The sequence below is a fragment of the Protomyctophum parallelum genome, assembly GCF_964188405.1.
Source record: "Protomyctophum parallelum genome assembly, chromosome: 1".
In the NCBI taxonomy this organism is placed as follows: domain Eukaryota; kingdom Metazoa; phylum Chordata; class Actinopteri; order Myctophiformes; family Myctophidae; genus Protomyctophum; species Protomyctophum parallelum.
The window spans coordinates 83,972,484-83,993,078 of NC_139697.1; the positions used below are offsets into that span (position 1 = coordinate 83,972,484).

Consider the following 20,595-nt stretch of genomic DNA (forward strand, 5'->3'; position numbering starts at 1 on the left):
GATCACTCATAGCATCTCTGAGGATAGAATTCTGGATGAGCAGGACATGTGACAAAACGGGCCACTCCTGAAAACTTTGGAAGGCAATGTTAGCCAATCAGTGTAGAATCTGAGAAATCCAACAGACTGATCTTGATCACATGACTACAGAGATCATGTGTACACACACACACACACACACACACACACACACACACACACACACACACACACACACACACACACACACACACACACACACACACACACACACACACACACACACACACACACACACACACACACACACACACACACACACACACACAACTCTCTCCCAAACACATATTTAAGAAGTAGTGAAAATAGCCGATCTACAAGCTCACAATGCGGTGCGACGCGTCGTGTGCTTGAAGATCTGCTATTTTCACTAGTTTGGGTCCCGGGCAAAAGTCAAATTTCTCTTTTGGCTCTCAAGTTGAAAAGTTTGAGAACCACTGATCTAGTGGGGGACAGGATGTTGTTTACAGAGGGAAGAAATGTAATGCTAACTAACTATCAGTGCTGCTACTGTTGTGTTGAAGAATTGTGCAGTTACACGGATCTGTAGCCATAGATGACAAGGGCTTTAAAAAGGAGTAGAATTTGAAGCCAGGTACAGCACATTTACATACCGGTAGGTAGCTAGCCTAGGACATGCACCTCAAGCATCACACCAAGGTTAGTGGAACAGATTTTCTAAATGTTCTTGGCACTTCCTCGCTCTGACCTTGCAGTCTTTCTGGATGCTACCCTGAATTGTAAATGTCCATTTTTCTAAGGGCTATCCTTCTCTGCAAATGAATTACAAATGTACAGTCATGTCAGTTTCAAATCCTCTTTCTTTCAGATTGCAACAGGCGCCGTTTTCTCTTATACTGTGGACTGTACTAGTAAATGAAACAATCTATTTGGGTAATAATGCCCAACGAAAGGGTACCCAAGGTTGCCTTGAGATGGACCCCAATTGGGAAAAGAAAGAGAGGCAGACCAAAGAACACCTGGCGAAGGACAGTGATGATGGAGCTGAAGGAGATGGGTCTTACCTGGGACGAAGCACAGGCCAAAGCACGAGACAGGATTCAGTGGCAGTGTATGATTGCGGCCTTATGCCCCGACCGGGACGAAGAGGATAAAGTAATGTAAAGACCTTATATAAAGCACATCTTAATCAGATTTTTCTCAGCTAGTGAAAATGACTTCAGACAGGAAATTACTTTTGACCTCACTGAAAACATTTGCTTAATGTACACAATGCTGTGTAACTATATGACCTCAGTCACAACTTGAAATATTCGGACTTGACGAGAACACCGTCTGTTACATAATGAGTTAATGACCAAGAACAAAAACTAGAGTGAGAACAATGCTTATGGGTTCAAGAAAAGGGCAGCCAAACAGGATGGAAGTGAAAACTGTGAGGAGTCATATTCAGTAGAAATAAGAGATGGTTCATAATTAATTAAGACATACTGTATAATTAAGCCCTTGTGTTTTTCTGACTTAATAGCTGGTGGCATGCATAACTTCATACAATTGGGTTAAATCAGTGCAGCTCCATTTTAGGCTAATTACTAGACTATGCTCCTTCAGATCTGCTGTATGGATTACATGACATTCATGTTACCCAGTGGAATTTTCTGATAACTGATAGTTATAAGCCTCCACCAGACAAAAAAAAAAAAAAACGTTTATTACTAACATCATTTGATCCATGTTTCAACGTCACTCAAGGCACTTAAGTCCCACTTTAAATGCCCGGCTGTCACAATAAAGATGAACAACTTGATTTCACTCAATTTACCACTTCAGGTGTTATTGCTAGCATAGGACACTGCTGTCTGTGAACACCACTAGCAGCTAGAAACCAGTAAACTGAGACTATAATCTAGCATGCATGTCAAACCATAACCTATAGCCCCAGCTACCTTAGTCATTAGGGCACGTATAAGTGCCCTGAAATTGGTTATGTGTGCCCATAGAGGAGGCCTAATACAACAGAGCAAACATGACAGTTATTTGGCTACTCACAATGTCATACTCATTTGCCTCAATATCATAACAGGGCACTGCAAACGGTCTCCGATGGACAGCTTCAATTGTCCTATTAATTTATGACGACAAAGACTGCAAATCTATTCGTGTTTGAAGCAGGTACAATTATAATAATGTCCTTATCAAATGCAGGCAGTCTCACTCTCAGGTAGCATAAGCTCTATATAGTTAACATACCAATGTAGATCCTGATCCTTTATCTTGGCCTGCATCTCAGCATCCCTTCCTAAAAACACACACAAACAAGAGACACCCCCAATTAGTCGGACATGTTCAGAGTTTTTCCAAAGACATTAAATGTTCATTCATGGCACTGACGCCGACCATGCAAGTCTTTAGGGATGGCTAAATTGTAAATGTTAATGGTTCTATAAGGGCTTTCTTGCCCCGCTCCCAGCCTTTGCTCATGAGGGTGATCCTTATCTGTAGTAGATATACAGTACACACAGTACAAACTCAACGGTCATGTCGTTTTCAAATCCTCATGATCTTTTGACCTTGGTCTGAATCTCAGCACCCCTTCCTAAAACTATTACCTCCAATTAGTGAGACGTGCAGCATTTTAATTGGCATTTCTGTAATGCCTATCTCCCATAGAGCTCTCTAGTCTACACTGAGCAAAATGGACCCTTTGATCTTCTATGGCGTCTGCTTTCCTGAAAAACAATTGTCACTTATAGGCCATCCTGAGATAGCAGACTTGACACAAACATGTGGAAAAGATCAAATCTAATGTAACCCATAACAGTAGACCATAAACTAAAGCCTGTGCAGGTAGACCACAGGACATGCCTCTTTATATAATTTAAATACAAAATATTTTTTTGGCATCTACCACTTGAATTAAGGTGACTTTGGCAGTTGGCGCTGCGTGATCTGTCTGCCTGTTGCTGTTGTAACACTTCAATTTCCCCTCAGGGATTAATAAAGTATCTATCTATCTAGACTGATTGACTAAAAAAAAGGCCTGTCAGCTCAAACCCAGAATGCAATAAGTAGGGTTCTTCATGATGCTGTTTGAGCCCCAGAATGCTCTAGGCAGTATATGGCCCCATTCTCCAGTGATGCTCTGTACTGCCCCAAGAGAATATGTGCACTTAAATAGGCTATTATTTTGGCTCACTACTGCGGTTAACATATGGTCTACACTAGGCCTAAATAGACGTAGGTATGAAGTATGTATTAACAGATTGGAGAATAACAGTACATTTCAAGCACAACAATACAAAACTGTTAACTGTGAACGACACCATAAAGCATTACACTTGTTACAATAGGGTCCACCATGTTCAATCAATTCATCATAAATCATAAATGTAACAATGGGAACAACTCAAGTGAAGTAGGCTATTCTATTTGATTAAAATTAGTTTAGAAACTATCGACCAAAACCGAGAATGTTCACAAAACCATTAGATTAGAAGTTAAGTTTGTGTAAACGTTTGGTGGTTTACCTAGCAACAAGCAACGGACTGGTATCTGGCTCCATCTAGTGCTATAAAAAGTTAAGTTAAAAAGTTACTACATTTTTGGTTTAAACCCTGAAAGGAGAAAAGGCGAATATCCACTATCAGGAAATCGTGCGGAAACCTTACACAAAGATGTTGCAATGAAACGCGATGAACATGCAGTTTTAACGGGCGTCATTTCTTAGATCTTATCCGTTTGGCAGTTTTCCGGGTGGTGAAATCGAGGTTTATTATCATTCATGATGATCACATGACCAAAGAATCGCCCATGTGACTACATCAGCAACAACTTCCATTGGACTCGGCGCTCTCTCAGACTTTAGATGTATGCAGGATGATTAGTCCAGGCAAATTACTGATAATTCATGTTTTATTTCAGACTGCACAATGGGACGCAGGTTACCTGCTCAGCACTGGGATGCTCTTTCCCCGAGAGTCCTCTTCGCGAGAGATCAAAGAGCTAAACGGGCTGTGGAACTTCAGGGCAGACATGTCTCTTAGCAGGAACAAGGGCTTTGAAGAGGCATGGTACAAAAGTTGCTTATCAGAGGTAAACAAAGAACAAGTCCAAATATCTCCTAAATGTTAAATCTGAAATGTGACACTTATTTGAATGAATAGAACGCAATTTCAAAGTAACAGATGTGTATGCATGGAACATAATAGCACATCTGTAGTGTGGTACTGCAGCAGTACCGGTCCTGACTCCATACGTTCCATTGATTACTTTACTAGAGCCTGCCCTGGTGTGTATCCCGCCGGCGAGGTAATGACATTTAAAAAGTGTAGCAAGTCATTTTCCTTTGTTAAAAATAAGTGTTAAGCATCTCACTCTATTCTGAGTAAATCATATAAGGATAAGGACCGTGCTTGTTCAGCAACAGGTGTCTCCCTGTTAAAATACAGCAACAGGTTGGGATACCAATTTGATCCAATCAGGAGAGGGTATATACTCGTACAGAATAGAATAGAGAATGAACAAGTGAAATAGGAAGTGATGATGCAAAGAAGTTGAAACAGCATCACAATAAAAGTGAAGCTGATGTTCTCCTGGTAGGATGAAATTGGCAACCCAGTGCACACACTTTAAATGTGTGTTTATGTTGTGTATGTTTTTGTACTGCTGCCTGCTACACTAAACAGGGCTCCCACGTAAAAGAGATCTTGTATCTGAATGGGACTTCCCTGTATAAATGTCTAAAAAGCTAAACAAAATAAAAAAACACTTGAGTTACAAATGCATACATTATCTGTACAAATCACACACACGTCTATCTTTGTATCAGAGTGGCCCTGTGATCGACATGCCAGTTCCTGCCAGCTATAATGACATAACCCAGGACCCCAAACTGAGAGATTTCATTGGCTGGGTGTGGTATGATCGAGAGGTGTGGGTGCCCGCCGGCTGGGTCGCGGATGAGGGAACTAGAGTCGTACTCCGAGTGGGGAGTGCTCACTACTATTCGGTGGTGGTAAGTACAGTATGTACGTAAGTGATACGGTGTATGTATGCAAGTCAGGAGTGGGCAACTGTGTCGATGGAGAATGCCACTATATTTCCACACTCACTCCAGAGGGCCACATTGCAATCAAAACATTTATCAGTATTCTGACATTAACCTGTGGGCCACATTAATATAAGTGAAGGTGGGGGCTGCATGTGATACAGTGATTCTCAAACATTTTCATTACAAGGATGGACAGTTTGATATGCATTATTTATTAGGTCATGTACCCCCCATTTGATTAGCCTGGGTTCCTGCCTGATTCGCTGCATTCTGTGGATTCTCTACTAAGAGGCAATTACAAATCCACGGAACGCAGCAAAATCTGGTTGGAACTACCATTTGATATGAGTTTTGCCCTTTTGACACCAATCAACATTCATTCAGTGTACACCAAACTGCTAACATTCTATCATTTAGCTGGGAGAACCCCGCCAAGGACCCCTGTGGTTCCCCGTTAAGCCCAATCTATACTTAATCGTATGATGGTGTCACAAACTGTCACAAGTGTCGTAAATGCAACGAGTTGTGAGCTTGTAGACGAGATATTATCGGCATGTGACACAGTCATACGACAGAGCATAAATTAAGCATTTACGCTCCTCTTTCTAATTTCCGGAGCTGTATGAGACTAAACAAATTGAGTGTTCACAACATGTTGCATTTATGAAGGCCCAAGGGTTCAAGTCAGTGTCATATTGGGGCTGCCTTGGAATCGGAAAGTCACCGGCTTGACCCTCAGCCCAACCAGTGTACGTGTCAGGCTGTAAAAGCAATTTCCCCGCTCCCCCGGGGACCAGAAAATGCTCAACTTCCTTTCCCCTTCCTCTCTATACGTATGGTACATAATATGAACAATACCATATGTTAAACACATTTGACGTGAAGTGCTTCCAATTTAAACGAAACTCGTCACCTCAGCAGTTCATTCATCCTCCACACACTTATTGAGCAATATATAAATTACGTGGGAATGAAAGTCTCCGGGCTCACTTCAATAGGTCTAAATATTCCATCCATTCCTGTAACCCTCTTAAAATGATGTTATTAGCTGGAATACCCATCCTTTGGTAGTTTATTATTGGGGTCACTGTACATTTGCACATGTGAAATCCGTCCCCTGCATTTAACATCCTAACTAGGGATGTCCCGATCATGCTTTTGTGTAGCCCCTTTCGGGACCCTACATAAAGCTTTTCTGAAATTTTTATGAGTTTTATGTTGGGTCCCTGGTCATAACTATATTTTCGTATGGGAATTCCGGAACGCGGAAGTAAAAATGCTCTCTAAGATTGAATCTGCGCCGTGTGACGGTCTTTTTTTGCTTGAGTTATTCTGAATTCGGGAACTTTAAGTACCTATACATCCCGCTGCGAATATCTCCTGTGGCGCGGAAGCCGTTAAGTATTTTTAATCTTTGTTTGACCGATTTGGTCGCTTTATTTCTTCTTGTTTGTTTACCGTTTATTGTACCGCCTCCCGGTGTGCGGTTGGCTTGTGCGGCTACGTCCCTGCCTCTGATCTGCTCTGTCATAGCTATAGCGCCACTAGCTAGCCAGATAGGCGGTACAATGAGGTGTCAATAAACAAGGAAGGAAGAGAAGAATCAAAGCGACCAAATCGGTCAAACAAAGATTAAAAATACTTAACGGCTTCCGCGCCACAGGAGATATTCGCAGCGGCATGTATGGGTACTTATACTAAACATATTCAGAAACGCTCACACGAAAAAATGTCGTCAAAGAGCGCAGACAGGCGCTAAACATGTTGTTTATGTTTAAGACTGCGTACCAGGTGGCATGGTAGTGGTGCAACAGGACCCAATGCACTGGGTCGAACAAATGTCAGAAACTTCAGTAGCATTAGGTTCTGCTTGGAGGGCTAGCTTTTGTGCTCCCTGTACCACCCATCCATCGCACGAGACTCAATTACATTCACAATAATACATAAACCTTCACAATAAGATTCACAAACAAATACAATACTGACCACTTTGCCTGCTTGCACATGAATGGGGGGGGGGGGGGTCGACTTGGATCCTTCAGTCTTTCTTGAAAAACCCTTTTTCTTTTCTTTTCTCTATTTTACTTTACTTAATTTCTTGTATTTAACTTTACTTTCTTCTGCTTTACATTTTATAGTTCACTTGACTTCTCCTAGTTTACTTTACTTAGCTTTCTTCCTTCTGCACAGTGCACTCTCCTTCAATGTAATGAGACTTCTGCCCTCTCTCACTCACAACAGGTGTAACCAACAAGCTTAATTAGCAGAAGCACAGATGCAACAAAGACACATACAGTAATTGAGAACCCTCAACACATAGAACACACTTAGAGCGCCCCCAAAAGGACAAATACAGAAAAATGAAAATCTTGACATGGCTGCAGTAACACGATACAGATTTTTCCAATCCGATATTCATATTTTTATAGAACACTTATGCCATACCAGAGGAATCCAGTCTAACCTAGTATCCAGTCTATATATATTGATACTAGGGATGTCCCAAATCCTGATCACGTTTTTTTTGCACCTATTCTCATTCCGATCATTTGAAAATGACGTGGTCGGCCCCGATTTCCGATCACGTGATCATATCGGGACAACCCTAATCCTAACTGTTGTCCTGTCTTCTTGTAGTGGGTGAATGGAGTGAAAGTGACGGAGCACAACGGTGGCCATCTTCCCTTTGAGGCAGAGATAGGGGATTTAATCCGAGAGAACCCCAAAGTACCATGCAGGATCACCATTGCAGTCAACAACACACTTACTCTGGAGACCCTCCCCCCAGGAACCATCCAGCATATGGACGACACCTCCAAGTAACCCGTTCTGTTTGTTTATTACTTACTTAAGAAACTGGTTGAACATCAAACAAAAGCATAATCTTATGGTGTAATAATCATTCATTTAGTCTTCATCATTCAAACGTATTAAACAAATTAACCTTACAGGACTTGGGCTTAGATGCCAGAGAGAACCAGTGCTAACAAACCTACTGTTTGACAACCAATCCTGATTACTGTACAATAGTGTGCAATGTTCACATTGGTTCTACATGCATTTCCATATTGCCCCCATCCACCTTTAAGCCATCAATTGAATTTAGATGACACAATAAGGTTTATCCACAAAGTTATAAAACAATGTAAATTGTTTGAACAGGTATCCCGGTGGCTATTTTGTGCAAAGCATCATGTTTGACTTCTTCAACTATGCTGGGATACATCGTCCTGTCTTGCTATACACTACGCCAAAGGCATATGTTGATGACATCACTGTGGTGACTGACATCTCTGAAAATACTGGTAATTATCATTTTTGTATTCATATATTTAATTGTACGTTTTAAGATTAAGAGGATATTTCCCACATGTCAAAGCTCGGCCTCTTGAAGGGCCCTTTTTTTTCTTACATTTTTATCCCACGATTTTGCAACCCAGTGTCAATTATCTAATGTAATCCTGGGTGCTACACTTACTCTGCCAACCTGGGGGGGTAGCAGAATGGCCTAATGCTTCCTTCTATGCATGAGGAGTCCAAGCTGCTTCTAGTTCTTTTCATCTGACGGAAGTTTCCCCGGCCGGATGTAGCGTGTGGAAGGAACACGTTATTCCGACCAGTTCCTTTCCCCTCCATCAGGTGCCCTGGCTGGCCAGTGGGAGGTAGTTTAGAGACCAGGATTACTGCATGTTTTTTGTGAGGGTACCTACCCTAGGGGACACGGGAGAACATGTAAACTCCATACAGAAAGACCCTTTCGCCAACCCCACCTAGGGTATGGGCACTGATGATGCGGAGCCCTTCTAACATTCATGATCATGCCTGTATATGAATTATTGACCAATGACAAATGACAAACAACATTGAATTTAATAATGAACAAAATAAAACACAGGGGAAAGAAAGGCCAGCTAATTTTGTCATAGGACCCAGACAAGACCTCTCGTGCGAGCGTTTTTGTGCCAAATCTCTGTGGGCACTGTCACCTGGGACATCATGTAATATAGAGGGTTTGTGCATGACATCATCATCATACCCACTTACCCAGAAGATATGCGGGAACACTTACTGAGTGGCATAAAAACCTCCTACCTTTTGGCCTTCATACATTCAAGCAGAAATGTCATATCTGATTGCATTAAATTGCCACTCACTTTATGCATGCGCATACCCTCTATTATTAGAATGCCTATCTGGTTGTGTATTTACTAATAGATGTCAATTATTGCTACCCGTCCTATAAATCTCATCCTCTGAGGTTGGCAAAACCTCTTCATTAATATGATGTGATTTGTCTCTCTTCACATCTATTACTGAATCTGTGGTGTTGGTAATGGCTTAGATACAAATATACTGCCTTTGAGATTGAAAGAGTACAGGACAGGTGCTCTCTTGGGTATGTTATGCTTGTGTAAAAAAAGCCCGGGTCACAGTTACAAAAACTAAGATGAAGTGACATTTCATGACAAAGGCTATTTTATTACAAAATGGTTTCATCAATTTGTTGCAAGAACCACAGCCGTCAGCTGTGGATCGTTTAGTAGGGCTCAGACTTTGCCACTATCAATAAATACAAACGTCCACAAGTACTGTATCACTTATGGTCAAATGGAATGATCGTTTGTGACCTGATACTGTATGTTATCGCTCAGACATTTGTTGTCCTCTATGTTCCAGGCATAGTCAGCTACAGTGTATCAGCGGTAGGTTCCCCCACGGCCAATCTGAAGATAACGTTGATGGACAAAGATAGACACACTGTGGCCTTGTCCTCTGGGCCATCTGGGGTGCTCAAAGTGGTGGATGTCAACTTGTGGTGGCCATACTTGATGCATGAGAATCCGGCCTATCTTTACTCCATGGAGGTAAGACAAAATTATTCACATGCATGTCTATTGTCTAGTAGTAGATAGTGGCATTATATTTTCATTAAGATCGGGTCACGTCAGCCACTAAAGGGTAAGCAACAGTATGTTCAACATCACCTACCTACATCAACACCAACTGTATTCAGCCCCATGCCAGTAAAAGCTGAATCATTTCCTTTTTTCCTTCTTCTTCTTTTTACAAATATGCCTCACTAAGTATTCTGCTAATGCACAGAATATGCTGTATATAATGTATATACTGTATAGGCACTTTCCCAAATGCAATGACCTCAGCACATTTGTGACGATGCATGACGGCTATGGCCGTTTTTAGCCCAAGGAGTGTTTTTCGTGCAAAACAAATGCTTGCAATGGATTTAGAATCATGAAAAACCCCTAGCTTAATTTTGAATGACATTTTGAAGATTTTGCCTTTTTATATAGGTTGTTGATGGTACCCCAACTTTCAGCAGCTGTCACAGATTCTCCTAGACCTAGGGAAACTGAATTTCACTCTTTGTGAGATGTGTTACTAGACACCAATTACTGAATTTTGGTCATTCAGTGATTGGATTTTATGTGTGTTGAGTACTAGTGTCTGGTGTTTTGTAGCTGCAGAGAATGAAAATGAGGTATTTATTTATGTCCAAGGACAATCACTTTGGAGACCATGGGGATGAAAGAAGTAGAGTAGACTAGATTCACACATGAGATTGGTGACGCACCACAATTTTGAAGAGGCTGCAGCAAGCAGCAGTGGGCTAATGCCTGCATTGTTGAAGTTGCAACATCCCAGCAGTTTATGTGGCAGCTTTGTTTCACCACCAGAAACGCAGTGGGCAGAGACAGGTACAGCATGCTTTGAAGAAGTTACTGTAAGGTGGTCATATTGTTGCATTCTGTACGAGAGAGCTGCACCATTTATATATTTAATGTAATGTTGGCTTCTAAAAAACAAACAACCAAACAAAACACCAGCCATGCAGCAACGGCCCACTCATGTCTTTCCGATGGCCAGTCCACCACACCTACTACCAGCCCATTCATTGACAGCCCATCCTTCCAAACAGAAAAGTCTTATCTAATTGTATTAAACAACGTCAACCTCACCAACATTGCAGCTGTACGAAAAGCTATTATCCTCTTTCTATCTGCAAAGTGTTTGTTTCATAAAAAAAATTATGAGCTACTTCCTGTCAAGAAATACCTTGCAGGTGATTTATCTTCTCAGTGTCAGAGTTTGGAAGCGCTCGCTATCAGTAAAGCAACCTCCTGCTGCCTCCCGCATTATGTGCAAATTCAAAACTGGTGGTACGCAGGGCTGTTGAGTGATGTAAATGAGCACTTCCAACACTCCAATCACCTGAAATGAATTTCTTGACAGGAAGTAGCTCATAACATGTCTACGGTGGATTTTTATGAAACAAAAACTTTACAGATTGAAAGAGGATAATCCAAGCTTTACGTACAGCTGCAATGTTGGTGAGTTTGATGTTGTTTAATACAATTACATAGGACTTTTCTGTTTGGATGAATGAATGGGTTGTCAATGGGAAGTTGCACCTAGTTGGCACCTTGCTGGCAAGATGGCAGCCATGTGCATAAGGTCAATAGCTTATGAACTCTCCCCTAAACCTCCAGGTTCACATGACGGCAGTCCACGAGGGGGCCGCGTACGAAGACGTGTACACCCTACCAATAGGCATCCGAACAGTCCAGGTTACCAGTCGCCAGTTCCTCATCAACAATAAGCCCTTTTATTTCCATGGAGTCAACAAACACGAGGACGCCGATGTGAGTACCACTAGGGGGCAGCAAAGCTTCACTGAATGAATCACCAAAAACCAACACCTTAAATCAGTGATTCTTAAACCTTTTCATGTCAAGGACCCCCAAAATGATACTCATTAGCCTGCGGACCCCCCCATTTGAAAATGTATGCCAAGGAACCCCATAAGAGAACCATTTTCATTTCAAGGGCCCCCGGTTTGACCTGAATTAGGCTACACTCCCCTATTTAATTTAACTCTGAGAGTGTACAAATCGGGTCCATTTGGTTCTGAGTTACAGACCCATAAGGGTCCATTTGGTTCCTATAACTATCATTTATCTGGGGACCCATGTAACTCCCTCAAGGACAATTTAGGCATTTAGCAGTGAGGCTGCAGTTCTGATTGTAAAGGGAAGTGCATTCCATAGTTTTGGACCCCTGGGGGTCCCCGGACCCCACTTTGGGAACCACTGCCAGCCTTAAATTATGTTTTAAAACACATTTATTTTCCTCAAGGCACACTATAAAGACGACGACATGTTCACTCAAAATATTGAATTCATAACCGACTCCCTGTCCTTTTCTGGGTGCCATAGATTCGTGGTAGAGGCTTGGACTGGCCCCTGATTGTGAAAGACTTCAACCTGTTGAAGTGGCTTGGGGCCAACTCGTTCCGTACAAGCCACTACCCCTATGCCGAGGAGATCATGCAGATGTGTGATCGTCATGGCATTGTGGTGATAGATGAATGCCCAGGTGTGGGAATTAAAGACATGTAGGTACCACTGTATACATCTCAGTGATCATTGTGGTCATCTTTTATCCATTATAGGTTTCTGCATGCCAACTCCCATTTCCTATGCCCAGCTTCGAGGGTTTATGTGAACACAAACTTTGGCAGCTGATTGGCTGATCACCCCATAGCGATGATTGGCTGAGCAAAGTAATATTGAGGATAAAAGTGAGGGCAGAAAAGTGAAGACACCAAAAGTGATTGGCCGGAATAACATTTGTGATGATTTGATTGGCTGAGCGTCATGCAATGTGATGTATGATTGATGATGTATGACAAGAGCACCCCTCACTTCACACAAGTGTGAGTTTTGTTTTAAATATATGAATTTAATTGTTGTGTGGAATCAGCATCTTTTATGTTTTACAGCAAAATACTTTTTAGGTTGCTTGTGAGCATCTACATGAAGTTCAGTTTGCAGTTTTAATATTTACTCAAAACTGTTCATCAAAGCATCAATCAAGGAAACGAATGTTCAAATCGGCTCCTATTTAAATTGCCTTTGAGGAATGAAATCGTGTTCATAACAAGCATCTCATTAGCCGCTACCAGAGGATGGGAGCAATAGAGGAAGGTTGGTGCTTTGTGCACTCTCACACAGATGGTGATGGAGACTGGTTTGTATTGAGGGCACCCAAAGAAAGACGGTCGGGCAAACCGGAATCCTCAAACATCGTAAATCAACCTTGCAGACCAGCAGATATTACGCTGCTGGTCTGCGGTCTTCTGTTGTAGCAACACTATATGATCATATTTCACTAATTTGATCAGTGGATGTTATAAAAGTATGTTGTATATTTGTAGTCGTAGTTTTAGAAATGCCTCCCTGGACCACCATCTGGATGTCATGGACGAGCTGGTCAGGAGAGACAAGAACTATCCCTCGGTGGTCATGTGGTCAGTAGCTAATGAGCCAGCTGCAGAGATGCCTCCCGCTGGATTCTATTTCAAGTGAGTAACTGGTTACCCTTCAACACCTACCCACGTCCCATCATTCCATTTCAGCTTGTACTTAGAATAGTCTAGAAGCCTACAACTGTAAAAGAATTCCAAGCGAGGGAGGGATGACCGAGATATGGTCTAGGTTAGAAATGTTGGAATGCAGTCAGAGTGGTAGAACTGGTGGACAGGTGGAGTCTAATGCCCAAACTACACCAAAAGGTCAGGTCGGGACAAAACATTTTGTAAGGTAAACCACACCAATGCAACTCATTGAGTTGGTGTGGTTTACCTTTAAAAAAAAAACGTTTTGTCCTGACCCTTTGGTGTGGTTTGGGCTTAACACCTCATCTACACTTCCAGCGATGCGAGCAAGCGAACGATAAAATCTCATTAGAATGCATGTTTTTCAACGACCGTTCTGACGTACCGCGAGCGTGCAGTGACGTCGTCCACCCCTCCTACATTCTCTCGCAGGGTCTCTATTTGAGTGAGGTTCCGCAGCCTCAAACACTTTTATTGGGCTGCCCACACCCTGGATTGGACATGTAGGACAGAGACATTCTTTTGTCCTGCCTAGCTATTGAAGCAGGCAACACACTGGTTGCCTGGTATGCATGTGCTGAATACATATAAGCCCTTGTAGACCTGAAACTACACACAAGTTCATATTTTATATATCCGAGTCCTTACTTGCAACACTTGATGTTCTAGCATTCTTCTGAAAAAAAATCGATTATACTTTTCCTCCTCAGGACATTGATATCTCACACCAAGTCACTGGATAGTACGCGCCCCGTCACCTTTATCACTGATAGCAATTATGCCAGAGACAAGGGGGTGAGTGTTCTACAGTGTACACTTCAGTAATCTGTTTGTCTGTAATCATTATGTATTTATGATCTGTATATGTAATGGTGTCTTAATTACTCATTATACTCAGAAAATATATATGTAACATATAGGACACGCTCTAGTAGTGAATGGCTCTGTGGGATGCAATAGGTCTACCGTAATTATTATTAACAGGCATCCCAGTGTGGGGAACTTTATTGAATATTCACACATTTTATTCAAATGTAGGTAGTACCATAGACTGTAAAAAATATGGACAAAGCGTTCGCCGGGTCTAACATGGACGTAAAATGAAGCCTGTTATTCCTGCACTGTAAGTCGCCATCTTTCTAGATCCGTTTGGTACCAGCTGGCCATTGGCTGGCTCCGTTTTGGACCAGCTGGCCATTGGCTGCCCAGACAACGAGGCGGGACTTCCCCCCTTCTTCTCCGTTGGTTTTTATTTTGACTCGAGTGGGAGGGGAATCCCGATCATAGACTGTAACGGTAGCCACGCCCCTCAGAACATACGCGATGTTTTTTTTTCTTTATGGTCATTTTTTTAATTAATGGGACCATAATTTTCCAAAAAGAATATTATGACATTAGAAATGAGACTTTAAACTAGTGACTGGAAGAAGAAAGTATTCATGACCATGTTTATTAAGGTAATACAGTCTAGGTGAAGTTGGGCCAAAATACATGGGCCTCTATGGAGCTATGGGGCTTTTTGGGTCCAGTCCAGCGCCACAACAGGCCATTATATGAACTACCGATTTCAAATGAGGCTTCACGAAATATCTGGCTGACTGCCCCCCTGGGTAGTACACAGGTTTAGTAGGAGTATGTCTGGTGAGAAAACCAACAGGTTAAAACCTGCCAACCTGTCAAGCAAGCCCTAGATTTTACTGTGCTTGGACTGTGTTGTAGACAGACATACCTATGCTCTTAGTCTCTGGCTGAAGGTAATAAATAATAGGCCCTGCAGCAGCATGTGGCTCTTTGTCGCCAATCAGTCTCATGGGACCTTTTTCCGCATTTTCACAGAGCTCTTAAAGGAGAATATCACTAATTTCAGCATTGAGATACTGTGTATTGCTATTGTATCAATTGCCTACAAGTTACTTGAAATCAACGTAAGTCCCCATCGTATAGTTTCTAACATTCTAATTTACAATATACAGAGACTATATTTCAAAAACAGAAACAGGAGATAGATGTATAGCCTGTACGCTTGCATGTTTGTGCAGGGAATATTTATGGTATACGCCCTGAAAAAGCCTAGACTACACTACAGCACTGTATAATTATATCCACAGAACTTATAGAAAAACACTTGCTTGTGTGTATTTGCGTTATCAAGAAAGACAAAATGCTGCATGAATCCACAAAAGTTTCCCATTCAATGTCAAAGGTATGCTGATTAGACTCGTTTTAAGTCATCAGAAGAATAACGGCACATTGGAGTCGTATTCATTTATTTCTTTTTGTGGCTTTTGCCTTTTATTTTATTATTTTTGTAGAGGGATAGATAGAAAGTGGGCTGACGGTAAATGGGGAGAGAGATGGCAGGTGACACGCAGTAAAGGCCGTCGGGATTGGGAGTCGAACACGCAACACACTGCCAGACTGGATTACCAGCCAAGGTGCCTGGACCGCTGAGCCACGGCCCAGGCCAGTTGTATTCATTTCTAATTTGTTTCCCTGCCATTGTCTTCCCCACCATACCTTCCCGTCTCCAGGCTCCCTATGTAGACGTGATCTGTGTGAACAGCTACTTCTCCTGGTACCACGACCCGGGCCACCTGGAGGTCATTCCCATCCAGCTCCACACCCAGTTTGAGAACTGGTATGGGAAGTACCAGAAACCCATCATCCAGAGTGAATATGGAGCCGATGTGGTCCCCGGGCTTCACAGTGTGAGGACTCGCTCACACAAACACATTTGAATCCTTTTGGTTTCAGTCATAGGGCCGATTCATACTCCTATTTTAGAGCCGAATAAAAGTCGGTTCGGCGCTGTAGAGCCTACAATTTGACGTCATTTGAGGTTCGGGGGGGGCGGGTACCGTCCTAAAGTCGGCTCTTCGGTGCTACTGAAAGTTTCTGACGAGCCGAAATCATTTCGGCACTACAGCGCCGAAACAGCGGTAAAATAGGAGTATGAATCGGCCCATAGTCTCTCTCATTTCAAATGGTAAGAATAGCAGATCTACAAGCATACAACGTGTCATGATGTGGCACGTTGTGATCTTGTAGATCTGCTGTTTTGACTATTTCAGAAATTTCGGAAAACCATTGCATTTTGGGGGAAGTACTTTGCGAGTGCTGCTGAGCTTTTCTTTTCCAATGTGTAGGATCCCCCCATGATGTTTACAGAGGAGTATCAGAAGATCGTCCTGCAGAGCTACCACGGCGTGTTTGATGAGAAGAGAAAGGAGTACGTGGTCGGCGAGCTCATCTGGAACTTTGCCGACTTCATGACTGTACAAGGTTAGTTAGCGAGGGATTACGTCATGACAGCACTGTCAAACCAGACCTGATACTAGTGATGCATGTACGTACAGGTGCTTTAGCACAGAAGGTTCTCAAACTTTTCGGGCTGTGACCCCCCCCCCCCCCCCCCCCAAAATAATCCTATTTGAACCGGGGACCCCCCCCCCCACCCTGACAAGCACTTGGTATGTAGGAGTTGAGGAATTACATCGTCGTTTCCACAGATAAATATTGTGAAAATAGCTGATCTACAAGCTCACAACGCCTCGCACTGCGACTTTGCCTGTTTCTGATATTATTTGGCAATTTGGCCAATGTTTGACCAGTTTTTATAGTGTAGTATCTTGATTACTTTTGATTGGTCTTTTCTTTTCCTTTTCTTTTTTTTTTCTCTAGGTATTACAAATGTCTTAACACAATTTTTGCTAAGAAAGTGTATACCGGTACTCGCCTTTTATATAAAAAACCATTGGGGTGCTAAGCACGTATAGGCGTCTTTTGGTCTTTTTTTATTGATATAGCCTCTTTTGCAATGTACTCCTTGTTGATTTGCGCATGGGCACTGCCGTTCACTTCCTTGTTTGCGGCTCCAAAAGAATGGCTCGTATCTTCTCATCTAGGAACTCTCCATGGTTATTAACGCTTCTAGAGAGACTTTAGCGTGACCAGTGCAAGGTAAGAATGGAAGATTATGCCTGCCGGCTTTGGGGGGGAACGGAAGGCGGGGCTTTTCAGAGAAAAATCTGCCATATCTGCTGGCACTCTAGCGCCATTATTTTTGAAAACCTCTGGCGCATTCTAAGTGTTGGAGAAAGGAGGGACACACCACCACAGATCATGTCAAGAGCATTTATTTTTAAAGAGCAGAGAGCAAAGTTTCGGTCTTGCGACCTTCCTCAGGCAAATTTTCACTTTACTGTCATCTGGGGAGTGGGGACTCTCCCAAAACAATTTGGGGACCCACAGGTTGAGTACCCCTGCTTTAGCAGTTCTACAGAGAGTTGGTCTGTACACAGGAAGATGCTACACGTATATGTGCTGGTATCCTTGCATTATTTAAATGGGGTTGTGTAGTACTAGGCCCCCATCACCCCAGCATGATGTCCAACCAGCATTCTGGAGTTCTCCCGGCCATCACCGTTAGAACTCCATGGTGATAAAACTTTTTTTTGGTACACAGTACTACACACCCAAGTATAAGAGACATTGAGGATACATTTTTTGTCATGTGAAACCTGACAAATAACAGCTCATGAAATGTAAGCGACCTAGTCATCAATGAAGCGAGCTAGTCATCAATGAGAGTCCCACCCCATGCCGCCTAAGCCAATAAGAGTCCCATAAGAGACCCATACTCGGAAACGCTGCCAGAAGCACTGCCAGCCAATCGCGTAGTAGCGAGCGACTAGCGACCTAGTCATGATCGCGTATTCAGGAATCATACATTGTGTGAAGAAAATAATTTAATTTGTCTTAGTCTTATACAATTGAGTAGTACGCATGTTGCCTTACTGAAAACAGAGGCTACACATTTCCCAATTCCAGTTATATATTGCACAGTTATAAGTGAATACATTTGTTTATGATATATACATCATAAAAGTTCACTGGATCGTATCGGTTTTGTCTTGTCTGCAGGTGTGACCCGTGTGGTGGGGAACAAGAAAGGGATTTTTAGCAGACAGAGGCAGCCTAAAGCAGGGGCTTTCATCCTAAGGGAGAGGTACTGGAGACTGGCAAATGAAACGGGCAGACTGCCGTCCTGGACCAGGGCTCCCTGCCAGCTCTGAGAGGCTCCAAGGTGAAGGCACTCTTTACCTGTCCCCGACTAAGGATTTGTATAGTCCACTATGAATGGCTAAATGTTGTCTATAGTCGACTATTGGACAACTACGGGAGGATAAAAAAAATATTATTATTGCATGATTGAGCTGTTGGGAGAATGCAACAGGAACTTGTGCCAGTAGAGGGAAAATAATGTGATAATCAGTGATAATTGCCTGGCCTTAATAATCCAATCATGAGGACTAATGATGCATCTTTAAAAAAAAAAGCAAGGATCATTTTAACGGGACCATAAAAAGCATCATATTTGATAACCAGGTTAACTAACTTAAGTAAGGAACAACTGTGTACTTGAATCTGTCTGATTGGTCTGTGAAATCATGATAAAATATATATTTTTAAGAAAATTAAGAAAACCTTATTTTTTTAAACCGTGCAATACTGCCTCATCAAAGTTTGTGTTGTGACTTAGATATTGTCAATTATGTATATTCTCTTGCCCAATAATAAATAAAAACAAGTTATGTCAAATCAATTAAATTTGCCGTAAGCAGACTCTAATCAAGTTATTGAATGATCAGTGAAAACAGCATGCACCTCGCTCAATTTTGAGTGTCATAGCAAAGGGTGTGAATACGTACTGTATGCACAATAAAGTTACTTTTTGGGGGGTATAGTGGAGATTTCTTAGTAAAAGAAAAATAATTATCCATTTTTGAATAAGGCTGTAACATAAAATGTAGTTAATAAATCATGGTTTAAAGTTATCAGTCGCCATGACTTCTCTGGAAGTGTGTCACTCACCGAAAATAGGCTAGCTTACAACTCATCTGTGACTCGTTAGAAACTTGTAGAGTGGCTGGCTCACAACCTTGCCCGGGGAGACCCGGGTACGAATCCTGGGTGTTACATTGGTGCCGTGACCCCGATCCAGAGGGATGGGAGTGGCTCACAGCCTCAGTCTGATGGCTTTAAAGTCTAATATCTTCCTAGAGCTATAGGGAATTCCCTTTGGCTTAGTGGTTAAGATGTTGGCAGAATCTGTCTTGAGTGATTAGAAACAGACCTTTATTTCAGGGAGTGAAACCATTTATCTAATGCTGGACAACATCTTTGCACATCTCTTGTCTTGTTGATAACTACCATAAAGAAAAGCTAATTGTATTAACAAAGAAAATCTGTGCAAAAAGCTGTATGTGTATGCTTATTAAACATGCTCCTCATTTTTACACCCGTCAGGATTATTTTTGCCTACATGCAACGTTCCAATTTTCTTTTTCAACATTCCTTTGATGGAGCTGACATTATGTATACAAAATTCCCTAAACAGCTGTGCAACTGCTTTCTCCCATATGTTTTCCAAATTCACTAAACACCTTTCCTTTTTTATAAGGAAAATATTGCAACCATTGATTGCGACAGCACAAATCCTCCAACAATTTCCTGTACAAGAAGCTGTCACTTTGAATATCTGAAAATTCCTTGATGTCGTCTCACACCATTTGTATGGACTGAGATAAGCCTTTATATTTCCAGTCCTATAAAAGCATTGGGACATGGTGAGCTGTAAGTGATGTTACATAAGAGATTGTGTCTATATGTTGAACTTGTTTGCACAAAGTTCCAAGTACAGGTGTCATTTTAACATACTGATATTTCCAGTTTTCTCAAACGGATTTTTAAATAAAATAAAGGTAGACCCGGGCAGCTGGTGTAGTCTGGGCACCTGACAGTGTCTCGCGGGTTGGAGTCCCGACCCAAAAAGTGTTTACAGCAGTTTACAACTGTGTTGTGTCCTGTATGTTTTTTTTTCATACCTTGATGTCTTAAGTTGACCATTTTCTTCCTTGAATAAAAGCCTCACCCAATGGTGAGTACAACTGAAATTAAGCCTCCATGTTATTCTTGTGCTACAGGATAGTTTGATTTCTACCAGGAAATATCCCATACAGACTTACAGCTGGCGTTTGTCCCATTCAATTAATTGGACCAAGCATGTGGTCACGCCTACTTTCATACCATTGACCCAACAATAACCCCCACACTTTAAAATACATTG

The 20,595-nt window shown here is 42.0% G+C and overlaps 1 protein-coding gene across 1 annotated transcript; it reads left to right on the top strand.

The window, feature by feature from the left end:
• The first annotated feature begins 3,823 nt into the window (after positions 1-3,823).
• gusb (glucuronidase, beta) lies at positions 3,824-20,416 on the top strand. Its single transcript, XM_083765124.1, has 12 exons — positions 3,824-4,092; positions 4,829-5,014; positions 7,688-7,869; positions 8,213-8,355; positions 9,728-9,915; positions 11,560-11,712; positions 12,286-12,464; positions 13,287-13,433; positions 14,177-14,261; positions 15,998-16,174; positions 16,613-16,748; positions 18,390-20,416. Exons 1-12 carry the CDS (start codon positions 3,877-3,879, stop codon positions 18,539-18,541), a joined length of 1,944 nt encoding a protein of 647 aa, XP_083621250.1. The 5' UTR covers positions 3,824-3,876; the 3' UTR covers positions 18,542-20,416.
• The last annotated feature ends 179 nt before the right edge of the window (positions 20,417-20,595 follow it).

Coding starts and splice junctions, on each gene's coding strand:
- gusb (XM_083765124.1), top strand. CDS start 3,877: ATGATTAGTCCAGGCAAATTACTGATAATTCATGTTTTATTTCAGACT. Junction 11,713..12,285: donor ACAAACACGAGGACGCCGAT/GTGAGTACCACT, acceptor TGGGTGCCATAG/ATTCGTGGTAGAGGCTTGGA. Junction 16,749..18,389: donor CGACTTCATGACTGTACAAG/GTTAGTTAGCGA, acceptor TCTTGTCTGCAG/GTGTGACCCGTGTGGTGGGG.